The sequence below is a fragment of the Myodes glareolus genome, chromosome 26 (genome assembly GCF_982192425.1).
Source record: "Myodes glareolus chromosome 26, mMyoGla1.1, whole genome shotgun sequence".
Classification (NCBI taxonomy): Eukaryota; Metazoa; Chordata; class Mammalia; order Rodentia; family Cricetidae; genus Myodes; species Myodes glareolus.
Genome location: NC_142051.1, coordinates 19,621,821 through 19,639,490, shown reverse-complemented (window position 1 = coordinate 19,639,490; position 17,670 = coordinate 19,621,821). Strand labels below are relative to the sequence as shown.

General features: G+C 37.5%; 1 protein-coding gene across 4 annotated transcripts in view; it reads left to right on the top strand.

Annotated features, from left to right (window-relative positions):
- Positions 1 to 16,557, top strand: part of Caps2 (calcyphosine 2) — a 46,345-nt gene extending 29,788 nt beyond the window's left edge. For 3 of the 4 annotated variants that reach the window (XM_085683486.2, XM_048418752.3, XM_085683487.2), the window contains 6 exons: positions 2,213 to 2,331; positions 3,175 to 3,251; positions 5,256 to 5,410; positions 10,106 to 10,231; positions 12,067 to 12,163; positions 15,611 to 16,557. In XM_085683486.2, the coding sequence (XP_085539612.2) occupies positions 2,213 to 2,331; positions 3,175 to 3,251; positions 5,256 to 5,410; positions 10,106 to 10,231; positions 12,067 to 12,163; positions 15,611 to 15,786 (750 nt within the window). In that variant the 3' untranslated portion in view covers positions 15,787 to 16,557. The remainder of the gene's footprint in view (positions 1 to 2,212; positions 2,332 to 3,174; positions 3,252 to 5,255; positions 5,411 to 10,105; positions 10,232 to 12,066; positions 12,164 to 15,610) is intronic. The other variant, XM_085683488.2, reaches the window with a different exon arrangement.
- Positions 16,558 to 17,670: the final 1,113 nt, after the last annotated feature.

The window sequence follows — 17,670 nt, the reverse complement described above, 5'->3', positions numbered from 1 at the left end:
CACTCTGTGACTATATTCCAATCAAATATAGCAACCTTGATAAGCAACTGACAATGGCTAAAAAGGAAGTTAGGAAACAAATCCTTAGGTGATATAAGCACCAAGATGCAATGACCAAGTCTGGAAGGAGTAAAGGAGGAAGAAACACTAGGTATCTTAACCATGGGTTAAATGCTCAATGCCCATGATGTTAATACTTGTCTCTTGACGTCTAGAGAAAGAAAGTTTGGATCCTTCTCATGTAGCTCAAAGATGACATGCTTACAGTCTATTGGAGGTGACAGGAGCTACCACTTTTGAGCGGTTGTTGTAGAAATCTGGTGTAGTTGCTGATCTATGCTTATCCTCCCCGCCCCCTTCATGTGAACCAAATGTGGGAATTCAGTTCCTTCTTTTATTCCATGAAAGTGAGGAAGAAAGAAAGTAGGAAGGAGTCAGGAGTGGAGAAAGGGAGGGAAAGAGGCAAGAAGGCAGAGAGGGAAGAAGGAAGAGTTACCCTCACTTTGTATTTATAGTATACGTTTTGAAAGGTTGGCTCAGCAGATTCGTGTACGGGAGCAGCTTTTGTGCGTTGTCTCTCCCTTGATATTTACCTTTCCTAGAGTGGTTTCTGGTTATGTAGAAAGACTTTCCTTGGCCATAAATCTACCAATAAATATCTATTTTCCAAAAGAAGTTATACACACCTCAAATGGAGAAGAAAGTGCCTATGCCAATTATTAATTTTCTAAAGGAACTCTTCCAAGAAGGAGGAAAAGGAAACACTCCCTTTATTGTTTTTCTCTTATTTTTTTTTGTAGGAAGAATGAAGCCTCTTTTATTGAATTTGTGTTTGCCCTTACATTGGTCACAGGTATAGGAGAACAATTCTGAAATTAGAATAGTAATTCTGTAGTTTGGGTTAAGAATTTTTGGTCGGAATTTTGTCATTGAAACTTTGATGCTCTAATCAGGTTAAAAGTTGGTTTTATAGTTTTGCAATGTCTATCATCCAAAAACCAAGTGAAAGAGTATGATCAGTCTACCAGAGTTTCCCATTCTTTTTTTTTTTTAATTGATTTTTATTGAGCTCTACATTTTTCTCTGCTCCCCTCAGAGTTCCCAAATCTACACAGCATCTTTCTGTGAACCAAGAGCTCTGGCTTGGGGATTGTCTTAGTTTTTTTTTTTTACCCCCGTCTGTTGCTGTAATGAAATACCATGATAGAAGCAACAGAAGGGAGAGAAGGTTTTCTTGGCTCACAATTCCAGTTTACAGTCATCGTCACAGGAAAATCACAGGTGGCAGGGAATTGAAGCCATCTGTCATGTCACATCCACAGCCAGGCACAGAGAGCAATGCACTGGCAAGGCAAGCGTGATTTGCTCAGCTGGCTTTCTCCAGTCCTAGACATCCAGGATCCCCTGTCTAGGGAATAATGCCACCCACAGTGGATGGGTCTTCCCAACTCAGTGTTAAAAAGATAGTTTCCCCTGCCGTCCATGTCCATGCTCATTGTTCAGCCTAAGGTAGTCCTGCTCCCCAGGTGACTATGTGATGGGGAAGCTCTGTCAACCAATCACATCGAGTTAAGGCGTGGCTACCTGGAGCCCAGGAAGAAAAAACTGGGAGGACCCAGGTGCATTCTCTCTCTCTCTCTCTTTCTCTCTCTCTCTCTCTCTCTCTCTCTCTCTCTCTCTCTCTCTCTTTGTGTGTGTGTGTGTGTGTGTGTGTGTATGTGTGGCTCCTGCGGGACAGATAGGAAGTCGGACCTCCCACTCTTGTATCCTGAGTTTCCCCTTATAACCATTAAAATATAATTGTTATTCTTGAGCTGGCCCGGTTGTTTATCGTGCCAACGTAATTCGCAACAACTATGCATTACGTCATCTTGACAGAACTAACCACCACAGGGATGGCTACATATTCAGTGGAGTTCACGTAATATTTCCTGAGGTTCTTATTTAATATATGAATTCTTTATTCAGGTGGATTATTGTATGGGAGTAAGTATACTGTGTTAGGTTTTTTTTTTTAATTAGCTCGTGTTTCTATAGTATTAGCTGGAACCATGTAGTCCTTAAGTATTCTTCAAATCTACTATATTTTGGTTACCAATAGAATATCCTAAGGCAATTATAATAAAAAATTAAATCCCTTCAATCAGAATGAGTTGTCTTTTAACTTTGGATACCTTCTAGCTTTAAAAAGTCTGTTTGTTCATTTCCTCAGGGTGCAACTTTGACATTTTTGAGCTGTGATCATCCTAGCCTTCCAAAGAGCATAAAAGAAAATACATTATTTAGACTCCGAATTACAAATATTGATCAGATAACTTTGAGTTCTCTGAAGTAAGTCAAATGCATTTGCCATTTTGAAAATAAGTGAATCCCTGTAATTTGTGTTCCCATCACAAAACACTCATACTAAAGTTAAGGTTTATATCTAAAAATAATAGCTGCATATATCTACTTTATATTCTGTATTATAATCAAACTCACTTCCATGTTTCGGAACGGTTATGACCAGTAAAATTTTAAAATTATTTTATTTATAGTATGAATAATTTGTTCATTCGTTTTTGCTATTTTACTAAATGCTATCAAAGTTGTGCTTTCAAAGACAGGGTGTCAGACCAACATTAAAACTATTTCCTACATGGTTGATGTGATGCCTTTGATCACTGAAAAGCTATGGCCCCTAAGGTGATGCTATTAATTGATTGACTACATAGTGAAACAATGTTATGAATGAGCAATATCAAGGGTTATTTTAAATAATAGAAATACACACTCTTCTTGTTGAATGTTTTCTTGACCCTACATAGAATCAAAATGGTAATAATTGATGTATTGTATATATATAAGAGAACACAGTCTACAGTCTAGACGTAAGAATATTTGTTATTTATTATTGTACTTTCAGGCCTATAAAAGTGTTTTTACAGTTTATACTTTGCAAGCTACAACTGCTTTTAAAATGAAGTTACAGTTAAGTATTTGACAACATTACAGCAGTTATAAACATTAATGTCTTCAAAGATTGTGGCCCTTTTATAGCTCTGGCCGTAATTCTCCATAAAACCAATAGCAGTGGGCAGAGGTGGGATTTCCTCTAGCTTGTATTCCTCCAGGTCTGCTGAGAGCATCTTTGGAGTGGGGAAAGGTGGCTCAGAGCTTCTGTTCTCATTGCAGAGCCGCCTCTGTGGAACACGTGGAAGACACGGCCAGTCAGGAGGCGCAGGATCGGCAGGTGCTGCGGGCCATTCAGGGTATGCTGTGTGCTTCTCCACCCTTAAATACTATTTATAATTCTCAACTAGTTTCCGTGTCATCAGTTCAAACAACATTTTTGTTACTTCCACGTTTTATAGACTTTGATTTGTAATCTTATTTTTTAGGAAGTATAATATTTTCTAAAAATAGTATATCTTTTCATTATGTGTAATATATATATAATATGTATTATATATATATAATATAGTATTTTTATGGGGCTGGGCAGATGACTAAGCAAGGAGAGGAGCTTGCTGCTACTCTAGAGGACCTTAGTTTGGTTCACAACACTCACACCGAGTAGCTCACAGTCTTCTGTAACTCCACTTCTGGGAGATCTCATGCCCTCTTTTGGTCTCTATAACCACCCACAAGCATGTGAATATGTACCCACACCTAGACAAAAAAAAGTTAAATAGTTAATAAAATATATCTTGACATGCAAATATATACATAAATAACTAATAAAATAGTTATTAAAATATTTTCATGATTTTTCTGTTTTAATGGTACTAAATCAAAAGCATGTGAATTATAACAATAATTTTAAAAGTATTAAATACTATGATTTTAGTTCTAAGCTAAATAAATTACGAACCTGAATTTTAAAATGTTTTAAATTTATTGACTTGTGCATGTGTGAGGTTCTGTGTGTGGGCACGTGGGACACAGCATGGGAGCGAGGTAAGATGACAACTTGCAGGCGTCAGTTCTTCCCGCAGCTCAAACTCAGGTCATCAGGGTTGGGGACAGGTACCTTTATCCCCTGACACATGTCCTTGGGCCACAGTGTATAGGTGTTTATATATATATATGTGTGTGTGTGTGTGTGTGTGTGTGTGTGTGTGTGTGTATACACATACAAAATACATAGAAATATACATACACACACATATATGGGGGGAGAGAGAGAGAGAGAGAGAGAGAGAGAGAGAGAGAGAGAGAGAGAGAGAGACTCACATTGGACATTGGAGCTCAGATGGATTGGTACTCACTGCAGACCAGGCTGTACTGGAACTCATGGCAATCCTCTCACCTCTACTCCAGAGCTCTTGGATTATGGGCATGGACCACTATATACCTGTTTTATCTCTCAGATGGCATCCTGAAGGAACTCCCGGTTCAGTGCCTGACTGTATGTCTCCAGTTCATGATCTGCTGAATGGGTTCTGTTGTCTGTAAACAGACCCTGCTGTCTAGTCGACATGCAACTTTGTGTCGACTCTTTGCAGCTCTTCCTTCACCATTTCTTTCCTTCTTGCTCTGCCATAGACGATACAATTTTTGTCACTACTGAGGCAAGGGACTTTTTCTTTTCTTTTTTTCTAATGTTTCATTGTAATATGATACAGATGGCATCAAATGAAATAGCTGTGCTACATGGAGAATCTAGAAGCCAGAGTATGTAACCTCTAAGAATTTCTGGAAAAATAATGTTACTGTAAATATATATGCATAGCCTAGTATTCCAAAACCTTGATGCCACTTGGCACATCATGATCCAGTTTGAAACTTTCAAACTACTTAAAATTTCTGAATGGATTGCGTGCGTGTGTGTGCATGTGTGTGTGTATGTGTGTGATTTGCCTGACATCAATTTTGTAATTCAGTTAGTGTAAATAAAGAAATAAGAAAGACAGTGAGGATATGGGGTAGTTAGATAAAGGGATCTAAACAAGAGAAACTAGAATTTCATTTGTAACATTTCGATTATTCTGAGTAAAGAGAGAGGATTTTATCTGGATGTAAAATGTAACCGTTTCTCCACACGGTGGTGCTGTAGTCTTGGCAGATTCTGAACATGTGGTTGTGCTGGCATTGTCTTTACTAAACCATTCTTCTTTCCGAAGGCCTTTTTCAGTCCAATTTAAGGTTTTCATTGAATATCAACGTTCCTTATTTGCATTATGATTAGCTTGCTTTCTTAAAAGAGAAACACCTGCATTTTGATGGCTTTGTGCACAGAAGCAATAGTGTCCATGTCTCTGTTTATTAAACAGATAAACTAAAACAACAGCTACACAAGAAAGGTGTTCGGATTTTGACTGGATTGGGAAAACATTTCCAACACTTGGACAAGGAAGGCAGTGGGCTTTTAGAAAAGGCGGAGTTTCAGCAAGCTCTGAAAACCTTCCACTTAGAAGTGTCTGAACAGGTATGTCCCACACACCACTTTCTGTTGTGGGTGCATTCTTGCGCGGCTGTGTTCACTTTTCTCGTGAAATTTTAAGAGCTCATTTGTTTCCCTTTTAAAGCTTTGCCATCAATGTTAAGACAGCTCCCACTGGTAGTTTTAGAATTTTGATTTTTTTTGTCCCTTATCGTTTGTTTGTGAAGTGTTTAACAGGCAGGCACGTGCTAACCTCTGAGATGACATACGGCCCACTCTCACTCATGTAGTCGGAAGAGCAGGGTGCGGGAGAATTGTCTGTATTCTGTCAATCATGTTTTAAATAAACTGCTGATTGGCCAGGCAGGAGGTGTAGGCGGGAAAATTAGACAAGAAGTGGAAATGATGCAAGGAGAGCAGGAGAATTCTGGGAAGGAGGAAGCTGATTCCTCCCACTCCTGCCCAGATCACCAAAGCAGCAGGATGTGAGCTGCCCCACTGAAAAAGGTACTAAGCCACATGGCTAACATAGATCAGAAAAATGGGTTAATCAAGATGTGAGAGTTAGCCAGTAAGAAGCCTGACCTAATGGGCCAATCAGCATTATAACTTATAGAGATTTGTGTGTGATTTTTTTCTCTGGGACTAAACAGCTGGGGGGCCGGGCAGGACAGAAACACAAACAAGCAGACCCCTCATGTTACAAGAGCAGGCCTGCTTTTCGTCCCACCGGGCTAGCTTACACCCGAAATCATCACACAGAAAATGAATTAATTAAATTAATGCCCGGCCCATTATCTCTAGCCTCTTTTTGGCTAACTCTCACATCTTGATTTAACCCATTTCTTATAATCTGTATTGCCACTTGACTGTGTGTATCATGGCTTACCGGCATGAGTCTAACCAGCATCCGTCTTGGGCAGGAGAAACATGGCGTCTGCCGCACTGCCCTTCCTTCCAGAATTCAGTTCTGTCTACTCCACCTATCTAAGTCTGACCTATCAAAAGGCCAAGGCAGTTTCTTTATTCAACCAACGAAAACAACACATAGAAGAACCTCCTACACCACTCTCATAACCTTTAAATGAAGAAAATGATTAATAGGTGCATCAAATAGAGGATGCTGTGGGAACGCAGGTGGTACTCAGTTCCAACCCAAGCCAGCAGTTAGGAGAGGGAAAGACCACTGCAAGACTCCTGGGGGAGGATGCTTCCAGGTTGGGTTTTGAATAATGAGGAAGACTGAATGGACAGGGTATAAAAGAGCAGCAGCAGAGAACGGATCTTCATGAAGAGGGAGCGTGGCTCAGACGATGATCATTTTGTGGAAAGGAGAAGTATGTTCCAGGCATGGACTGTGGCTCTGCCCCAAGCTGCCGGGGCCCATTTCCTACACACTCCTCATTCTGATGTGAGCGATCTTGCACTAGATATGTATGTGTTAGATTTTTTCTCATCATTTAGTCCACAGCTTTCTTTGCAGAAGAGATCCACTATCTGATCTCCAATCCATTCTAGATCAACTTCCATTTTGTTCGCTTCATAGCTCTTTGTAGCTGCCTGTAAGTAACACGGCACATCCCATCCAGATGGGGACCAGGGTGACTCCTGTTCCTGCTCTTTCTTTAACACCTTGAACTGAGCCTAGCATAGCAAGCAAGGAACCAATAGTTTATAGCTTGAGCAAGTAGATAGAAGAGCAGGAGAAATTAAATCTGGTTGGTACATGAATGCCTTGTGTTCTGTACTGGGAAATTTTGCTTGTATGTTAAAAGTACATGAATGATTCAGATCAAGTATTTCATATACAGGATTCTCTTGCATTTTTCTCTTTTGCTAAAAATTATCTATGATCTATATTTCTGTAATTATGTAAGCACTCTACCAACTGAGTCATGGCCCCAGCATATACAATATTTATTAATGATGAGAAATAAAGGTTACCATAATGTATCTTTGTTAATACAAAGTACAAAAAATTAAATTCCAAAAAAATAGTCTTCTGTATTCACTCCATGTAACTATCCAGAAAAGAAAGTTATTTAGCTGCGTAATCGTATACAAGTGTTTTGACTTTCATTGACGGCTCTGCCTGAGCAGTTCTGAGACAATTGCTATATTTAGGGAGGCATGGGAGTGCAAATAAAAAAATTATGTGGGGATTTGCTTTATCAAGTAAAAAATTCTATGTCAGTGTGATACTGCATGTCAGTGTTGTGACATAATTGTCTTTTCGTTGGTTGTGATGATGACATTGAATCTTGTTGCCTATCTAGTCATAACAACCCAGGGGTCATTCACCTTCACATCTTTCTTTCATAGATAGAAAAATAAAAACAATGATAGGAAATTAGAATGCTGTGGTATATTTTTGTTAAACAAACAACTAATCTATAACTGATAGAGGACTGATGTCCATATAACCTGGCCCTGTGTATATTGAAAAGTACTGTATTACTCTGATGCTTCTGTAATTGTTTATGACATACTTATAACTTGTGAATAAGACTGTAGTTACTCGAGACATCTGTCTTAGTTGCTTTTCTAATGCTGTGACAAAACTCCATAATCAATGCAATTTATGAAAGAAAGCATTTAAATTGAAGGCTCTTAGTTCCCGAGAGGGTTAGAGTCCATGGTACTTGTGGTATGGGACATGGCAGCAGGCAGACAGATACGCCACTGGAATAGTCACATCCTACATGTTGACACAGTAACTATGAGGCAGAGTGAGAGAGATAACTGGGACTGGCATGAGCTTTTGAAACCTCAAAGCCCACCACTAGTGACACATCTCCTCTAACAAGGCCACACCTCCTAATCCTTCACAAACAGTTCCACAAACTGGGAATCAAGTATTTAAATATATGAGCCTCTGGGGGCCATTCTCATTTAAATTACCTCAACCTAAGAAAGACAACATAAGAATGTGTTTCATCCTTTCTCATATGTTTCATCTTATTATAAACTTAATCTGTTAATTAATTTTCTAATTTTTTTAATGGTGCTTGAAATTGGTCCTAGGTTCTCATACATGCAAAGTAAGTTTTATGCCATTGACCTACACATCCCTCCATCTCACACATTTTAACTAATATTCTTGTTTTGCTTCTTGTTGTATCACCATGCAATATATATATGCTCTTGCAGTCTTAAGTACATGCAGAGGGAGGTGAGGCTGGGTCTCACTGTAGAAGTAGAACCTATTTGTGAAAAGACAGAGCCATTCTCTCTGATTTGAAATAAAAAGTGTTATGTTCCACAATGAACCAAGTTTATATAGAAATACTCCCAGTGAAGTTAAAAGTCCATCTGGATTAGTTTCTGTTCTGAACATTGTATAGACTTAGTCATATGCATTTTTTGTCACTTCAGTTACACTTCTTAATTCTTGAAGACATTTTTTTCTGAGCCTTTAGAGGTCCTTTTAAGTCTTTAATTCTTTGAGTTAAGCAAACACATTTGTCTCCTGTCCATTGTTCTCATGACTTGTAAAAGTTAAACTTAGACTTAACACAGCATAGGCATATTTTCTTGATAATGTATGAGGCATTTCCACATGAAAAACGGTGTAGATCATTGGCTACTGGGAGGAGTGGGGTAATTTGAGTCTTAGTTTTCTAATTACAGTTTTATTTGAAAACACTAGGAAGTGGAAGAGAATAATTTTTGAGTATTTATTTGCCAAGGTGAGTGTTTGAGTAACACTCTCATTTAAAGTTTGCTAGAAACATTGAGAATATATCTGAGGTTCAGTAAAGGAATGCTGTGATTTCTTTTGTTATCAGGATCACTGAATAGATTGTGTATTAAGTAACACCTTTGTCAAAGAAGCACTTGGGAATGTCAGTGAACAAACTGGCATAATGCATTTAGTTAGAATTATACTCTTTAATGTAAATTCGGGAATAGTTTGGAAGTCATTTAAACCTTCTATGCTCCCAAGACCAGATGAAACTCCATTAATAGTCTCAGTGTAAGTCTCAGTATTTCAGAACCTTACTAGGCTTTCACGTTGTCACAGTTATAATTTAAAAATAAAGGACAAAATGATTCAAAACCAAGTATACAACAACCATTGCACTTTAGACGAAAAGACACTGAAAGGTAAATGATGGGGAGTGTAATGTTTCGAGAGAAAGGAAGAGGTGGGCCAGATGACATAAATTAGCATTTGGATAAGAGGATGAGTGTCTATTGCACAGCCTGGTGAATGGGATCAAGAATAATGTACTGGGTGTTTAAAGACAGCTAAAACAGATTTTATATACTCTTACTACAGAAATGCTAACTATTGGAAATGTCAGAGATGGTATTTAGTCTGTCTTGCTCCTTCTGCACTGTGTATGACCGTTGAGATATCATGTTATGCTCCTAATATATGGTATGATTTATCAGCAAAAGTTATGATAAGACCCTTAAGAATGTAGAACAGTGATGGATGGTATGCAAGAGGTCCTAGGTCCAACCCTCAGCATTTCCTTGCTTTCAAATAACATAGTTTTAAGAAGCATATATTGTGAGTTACCAGTCAATCAGAATAGGCCCAGAATCTTGCTTAAGCCTTCACCCCAGAATTCCTTACACAGTTGATTTGCTAGGTTTATCTGTAAGTTTTTGAATGTTTTTCCTAAGTAGGTTACTCTCTCGAGGGCCATAGATAGTCTGAAAAAATATGACTCTGATCTTGTGACTTATGTAACTAAAAAATGTAATGGCATTTTCTGTGGGCATTTCTAGGATTTTGAGTCTTCCTGGCTGATTCTGCAAGGCAGTAGCCCCAGCAAGAACAAGGTTGATTACGGAGAATTCAAACGTGCCATTTTTGGTGAAATGAATGAATATAGGAAATCATTTGTTCGCAAGGTAACTGTTACCTGATCTCAAACTATTACATTTATTAGATTGTGAGATCCATTGTTTAGTATCTTTAATGGGTCATCATTTAAAACATATTATATCATTTTAGCTGGGTTTAATAAGAGTTAAAGTAAGCAAGTAAAGTAAAGTAAAGTAAAGTAAGCTTATATATGTTTGCACAATTCTACCCAGAATCAAACAAAATCCTAAGTCCTAGAAAAAATTTGATGAAAGAAAAATAAAATCTTAAATTGAATTGTCGTTATAAATTATTAGTATTGTCCAATACTAGCTATCTAGCTATATTCCCGTGTATAATCCTAAGCCTTGCTGACTGTTCCTCAGAGCTAGTGGAGAGATTGTATGTGATGGTTCCATTCTTAGTAATCCCAACCATCCCGGTGTCAGAACTCAGCATGCCTTCCTTTATGATGACGACTGAAGGTGTTCCTGTGGTTTTTCTGAGATGCATGTAAAGTGTTAAAAGGAAAATAACAAAGATCTTTATTAAGTTGGAATTAGAGTCCTGGAGCTGGAGACATAGATCATTGAGTAAAGTGTCTCAAGTGCAGGTGTAAGAACCTGAGTTCAAACTCTCAGTTCCCGTGTAAATGTAGAGGTAGTAACACATGTCTGTAATCCCAGTACTCTTATGACAGGATGAGAGGCACAGTTAGGAAATCCCATGAGGCTCACAGTTGACTAGCCTGGACATGCATTACCTAACAACAAGGAGACCCTGTCTCAGACAAGGGGCAATGAAAGGACTGACCCCCTGCATGTTTGTCTTGCACACGCACATACATGCACACATTATACACGCATCACATATACACAGATTCCCAAGTTTTAAAATAAAAATTATACTATAACTTAGTACTTAATTGCTCTTTGAATACTATGGTGATAATTTAGAGTATCAGACTGGCCTATCAAATTGCTTTCTTGTAGTTTGTAGACTAGAAATCAAAGAAAGGTGGGCATGCTTGGCTTCCTCTGAGGCCTCTCTGTGGCTGTTCCACTGTTTTTCCATGGCTGCCCCCCTGTGCATTGTGCTGTCTATTGTTAAAGGATTACCAGTCATCCTGGACTGGGGCCTTCCCCAATGATTCTATTTTATCTTAATTACTTCCTTAAGGACCCCACTTCCTCATACAGTTCTATTCTGGGGCATCTAAGTATTAAAATTCAGGAAAGGAATTTGGGGCACAATTGAATCTAGAGCTGGAACAAGGTTGCCGTGAATTAAATATCGTGAGTGATGAGGATGCATCTGGTTTTAACTCCTGGCAAACACAGGCTGCCGCTTTGGGTAGATTGGAGTGTCTCTGTATCTTGTTTCTCTCTTAGTATTTTTAGTATGTAGAGTTTCACTGGGTTGGAAAAACGGTAAGTGAACCAGAAATCGGAAAGGCAGTGTTATGTTTTGAGAAATAAACATTTCATCTGTTCATTGATTCTTTTGATACTGAGTTTGTAGCTTCACTTTTGAACTCACAATCAAATAAAACTTCACATAACTTCCTAGCTCTTTGTTTTGGTCATTTATCAATTTCATGAGTCCTGGTACTGGAAGTTGCCAAGGGCTTTGACCCAACTCTTTGGTTCCCGGCAGGAGAGTGGGATTGACCGCTTTCTGCAGGTCAGGATGCTCAACAGTGAACACATAAAATGCTTGAATGAGGGATTCCCAGTTTTTGGTTTAGTCTCCTTCCTCCTCGCTTAATCAAGCACCTGTTTAATTCCTTCAAAGTGTCTTGTTTACAGTTCAGAAACAATCATCTGCACAATTGCTCCCCATACCTAACAATTTCACAAAGAGAAACCCCATCTTTCTTTAGGCCTTCATGAAACTGGATTTCAACAAAACTGGTATTGTGTCTGTGATAGACATAAGGAAGTGTTACTGTGCCAGGAAGCATCCCCATGTGATTTCAGGTAACTATCATATGCCGGATACATTTGGGTTTTACCGTGCTTATTAATAAAAGTGTCTTCTTTAAATTACACTAATCCAAAGCATCAGCTGGATTCATGAAGGAAATAAAACACATTTTGTTTGAGCCAATGGTTTTAGAGTCATTTTCCCTTCTAGTGTCTGTACTTATTGATTTCTTTGACAGTTATATTCAAGATAGAACTCTCGTTTCTTGTTTGGAAGGTAAGGAATTGAGGTTTAAAAGAGATTTGGTAAAACTTCGGTTAGGCTCTCCGGTAGAACTACTGCATCTTCTGATACAGTTATCCATCCTTGAGGATTGAGGAGGGTTTGCGTCTTTATCTAGGGGTGGAATTACTTGCACAATGGCACCTATGTGTCTGTCAAAATCCAGCCTAGTGTGGCTGAACACAGCACTCAGGAAGCGGAAAGAGATTTGCAAATTTGAGGCCAGATAGGGCCATGTATTGAGACTTTGCCTCAAAAACAGGAGGAGGGCATATTGAATTTCTTAAAGCAATTTTAAAGCCTCATTTCCTATTACAGCTCTTACTCTTTTGTGTAGTTGATTTACGACTACACCTTATCACAGTGTTTGGTCACGAAAACTACCTTAATTTCATTTTTTTTTTGTTTTCAAAAGAACAAACCTTGTAGCCCTGTAACATATCTCTCTTTGATTTTTCATAGTCTGCTAACAGTTTGCAGATTTTTTTTCTGACTTGAAAGGTATGTTAGAGTTACTGTTTTGTAATTTGTTTTTGACTGAACAGTGTATTTTGGAGCTATTTCCATGTAAATCCACATGGAGACATATTATTTTTATTTGCCACATATTATTCACTTAGTAATAAACACATTGCAATGTGTACAGATATTCTTCTATTGGTGGACTTTTAATTTCTAATTATTTACTTCCTGGGATATCAGCTAGTACTTCCAAATGCTGTTGCAATGAGAGCTCGTTCCACACTAGATTATACTTCCATTTGTTGCAGAATTATTTTTGTCCAACTCCCTGATCTTCATTTGAATTTCACTGACTAATACAGAGGTAAAATACTTTCAGAATATATTCACTATCCAATAATATTCATTCAATATTGAACATTCTCTTTTTTGTTTTGAGCCAGGGTCTTGCCATGTGACCCAGGCTAGCCTTGAAAGTCCCCAGAGTCACATTTTCCCCTGATATAATATTTTTATTAATTTTGGGGGGATTTCATGCAATGTACCATGATCATATTCGATTCCCATTCCATCCAGGCCCACTCTCCTGAAAAAGAGGAAAAAAATATAACCCTATCACTGGAGCATGGCCATGCTCTCAGCCTCACTTTCTTAAGTGTTGGGATTACGGTGTTTACCTCCACATCCTGCCTACTTATGAATTTGTGTATGAATATTTCTGACTCTCTTTTCTGGATAATTACATAGGTTGAATATGAAAGACTACGTTTTTGGCATTTAATGTTTTATACTTTATATTAGCAAGGATACATTATAGTTACCTTCATTTTTTTCATTAATGTTTTATGTGCTGGGGCCATGGCTCAGCCGGTAGAGTGCTTGCCTAACGTGTGCAAGGGTTTGAGTTGTGAATCAACTGTGCCTGTGTCACGTGCTTGTAATCCCAGCACTCAGGAGCTGGAGGCAGGAGGATCAGAAGTAAAAGGCCATCCTAGACCTTCCGTTCTCCACATCTTTCTATTGAATTAGTCATACCAAACACAAGTGTGGAAGAATGTACTTATTTCAAAATTAGGTGGCTTCAATATCAATATTTATCTTTACTTCTGTCTTTTTCAGTCTCATAATCTTAATTAGCTTGCTTTAACAGCTTTAATTCTATTGTGGGTCAGAGATTGTGGCTCAAGTTGGGGTTTGCTTTTGTTGGGTAAACCCTGGTTCTTTCCAAAAATTCTTTTCTTTGTCTTGCCATGCACATCATGGAGAGAAAGCTAGGCAGACTGCTCATGCTTTAAAGAAAAAATCCTAGTGATGCTTTTAAATCACAATCCCAGAGAACTTAGACAACAATGAGGGCACTAAGAGAGACATAGATCTAATCTACATGGGAAATAGAAAAAGACAAAATCTTCTGAGTAAATTGGGAGCATGGGGACCTTGAGGAGGGCTGAAGTGGGGAGGGGAGAGGCAAGGAGGGGAGCAGAGAAAAATGTAGAGCTCGATATAAATCAATAAAAATTAAACTAACAAAGAAAATCCCTGTTTTATGTACAAATTGCAATATATTGCATAACAATTTCTTGGATAAAAGTTGTCTGTTTCTCCCCTTTCTCCTCTTTCTTTTCCTCTTTTCATTCCCCTTCTCCTTCTCCTTTATTTTGAGACAGGATTGTGCCATGTGGACCAGAATGGTCTCCTGCTTATATGGCTTCCCTCTGTCTCTGCCTCCTGCATGCTTGACTTCACAGTTTAAGTTATAGAAAAATACTCTTTCTTACTTTTCTTAAGTAATTTGTTAGAGAAAAAATGCTTTCATAATTTTGTAACCCTTTCTGGTCTACGAGAGCAATGAAAGCGAATCCGATCATGGGTAATGGGGGATGGGTATTTTCTAGGTGGGAGGTTTTAAGAAGCAATACAATTCTTGGTATTTGAAGCATAAATTTAAGTAAAATTTGTTTTAATTAGAAAATTTGTGTTTCCTTATACATTACATGTTGATTAGATTTAGCTTTGACAAACAATCACAAATTCACTTTCTTATGTAGTATAATCTTTGCATAGCACAATATTCAGTCCTTTTCCATTCAAACTGATTTCGTTTTAATAAAATGATCATTCTTCCTATTTGTCATGTATGTTCTTCAATGACAGCAACATGTTTTTCTTGAATTTATTTTTATATGTGTGTATGTACGTTTGTGTTTGTGTGTGGGTATGTGTACGTACATAGGACATATGATGGTGTCTCATTCCACGGAGCTGGAGTTACAGGCTACGGTGAGCCATGCAATGTGGGTGCTGGAGACCAAGCTTGGGTTCACTGGAAGAGAAGCAAGCATCCTTGATCACTGAGTCATCTGCCCGGCCCTCTGACTGAAAAATACTTTAAAGATCATTTTAAAGATCATCAATTACCTACTGTCATCATTTTTGCTTATTAATTCATGCTTTTATTTGTTTTAATTTTGGATATTATCTGACCATTTTCTGTGACTTTTTATCTGTAAATCAGTGTACTATTATGAAACTTTTCTCTTTCTCTGTACTAAAAGCTTGAGAATAGATCAATGTATGAAAGAAAGAGGAGACACAGAGAGGCAGATTGTGGGAGAAATGAATTCTGGTTAATGTTGGGCATACAATTTGAAATTATTGAAATTAGTTCATAAGATGAATAAGTATCCCTTTATTATCATCTGTCATTTTCCTGAACTTTTAGGGAAAATATTTCACAGTTATTTCTCTTCCTGCAGGGCATTTAACAGAGGAAGAAATCAAATCATCTTTTCTAGAGACATTAAGAGATGCCTGCAGCAAGTCTGATGAAGTTTCATATGGTGAATTTGAAGATTACTATGAAGGCCTAAGTATAGGAATAACAGATGATGAAGATTTTGTTAGCATCTTACGTACTCCATGGGGAATTTAGTTTTTAACAGTGCACAATCTTATCAGCACCGAAAGAGTGAATTTTATGTAAAATGTGATCACCTTGTAGTATATTTTTCTAAGATTCTTTTTATTTTTTTTTTTCCAAAAACGTTGAGTCTGGGAAGCCCTACTTAGAAATAGATGCAGACATGCATTTGTGAGCACAAGTACATGTCTGCATGTCCAAATGTTTATAAAGACAGGCTCTTTGTGTTACTCCTTATGCCTATGTGAGGACTTGTATATAGTAATCAAGTTTCCCATCCTTTCTCAATTTTCTTATAACCTTTTCCTAGAATATAGTTGCCAGCATTCTTTCTTTAATGACTTGGGATTCAGATCAAGGCTGAAATAGTGCAGCTTCTTTGAAACATACAAAAATATTAACATATATACAAAACAGTGTGATAATTAGGATGATTAGAGGCGTTTTCTGTGCATTATATTTTGAGCTGTTAGTGTTTACCTTTCAGTGTTCATTTAAAGAGATTTGCCAGGTCTATTTTTGTCTCCATAATTACATACTACTCTTTTTTCAAGTGGTAAAAACCATGCCATATTTTTTATTTTGACTGTCATATTATCTGTATACAAATGTTACTTATATATAAACAACAAAATGTAGAAAATATTGGAATGTAGAAATATTTCCTTAGACGATCAAATGAAGAATTCAAGGACAATTCAACATTTTTTAGACAAAATTTAAAAGCATATTTTGTGTCACCTCTTTTTGGTACAATAAACATTCAGAACATTTTCTTCTAAATATGGTGTTTTATGTCTTCCTGTTCTACATACACTCTTTGTAAATTGCATTCTTCGCTTTTCCCTGGATGGAATGTTTTCAATGTTGGGATTATGGATCTGTCACTTTTAAATTGTTGTTAGTTTCTTATCTAGATCATCAATGATAATTAACACTTTAGGGAAAAGAACATGGAATAAAGATGTCAGTTAAGAAATTTACTGAGAACTTTTTTTCTATCTATCATCTATCTATCTATCTATCTATCTATCTATCTATCTATCTATCTATCTATCCATCCATCCATCCATCCATCCATCTATCTATCCCTGTTAGAGTTTCTGATATGGTAAATCATTCTGATTTTGATTAGCTTCACTGCCAACATTCTTCTTAGACCTTGGCGTAGTAAAAATGACTTAGTATACAGTTTAATAGAAGAGCACTGAAGGAAGTGACATTTTCAAGCATTCACAACATCAACCATTTGTGTTTCCTGTTCCCAATAGTCTTTAAGATTCTGAAATACCTTCTATTAACTTTAAAATGTTTTACATTGTGATTTTGTTGCATGAGTTAGGTACCGAATGGATTTTCTAATTAACTAGATATTTGTCATTTACTTGCCTAAGGTAGCACAGAATCATTCCCCCAGTTCACTACAATAGCATCATTGAGCAGTGTGAATTGATTGTACTGTCTCTATTCATATACATTTCTTTCTACAGAATGTTAGGGCAATGGGGGGGTATATCTAGGGCTTTTTGATTGTATTTTAATGGAAAGAGTAGACATTTACAAGATGGAAGAGTCATAGGATATTCATAACCAGAGTAAAGATAGGCACATCCCTCAAACTCTCTGGCCAGTCAGTCTAGCCCAAAGTGAGAGACCCAGAAACAGAGGAAGAAAGATAACTGATATCTTGCTCTAGTCTCTGCATGGGTGCATGGTACACACTCACATGTCTGCATCATACACATATACAACACACACACACACACACACACACACATACACACACACACACACACACACCTCCTCCACACCAATTAATGCTTCATGTTAGACAAATAAACCATTCAGTGACATAGTCATTAAATTTAGTGAGTAATGACATCCAATGCAATTGTT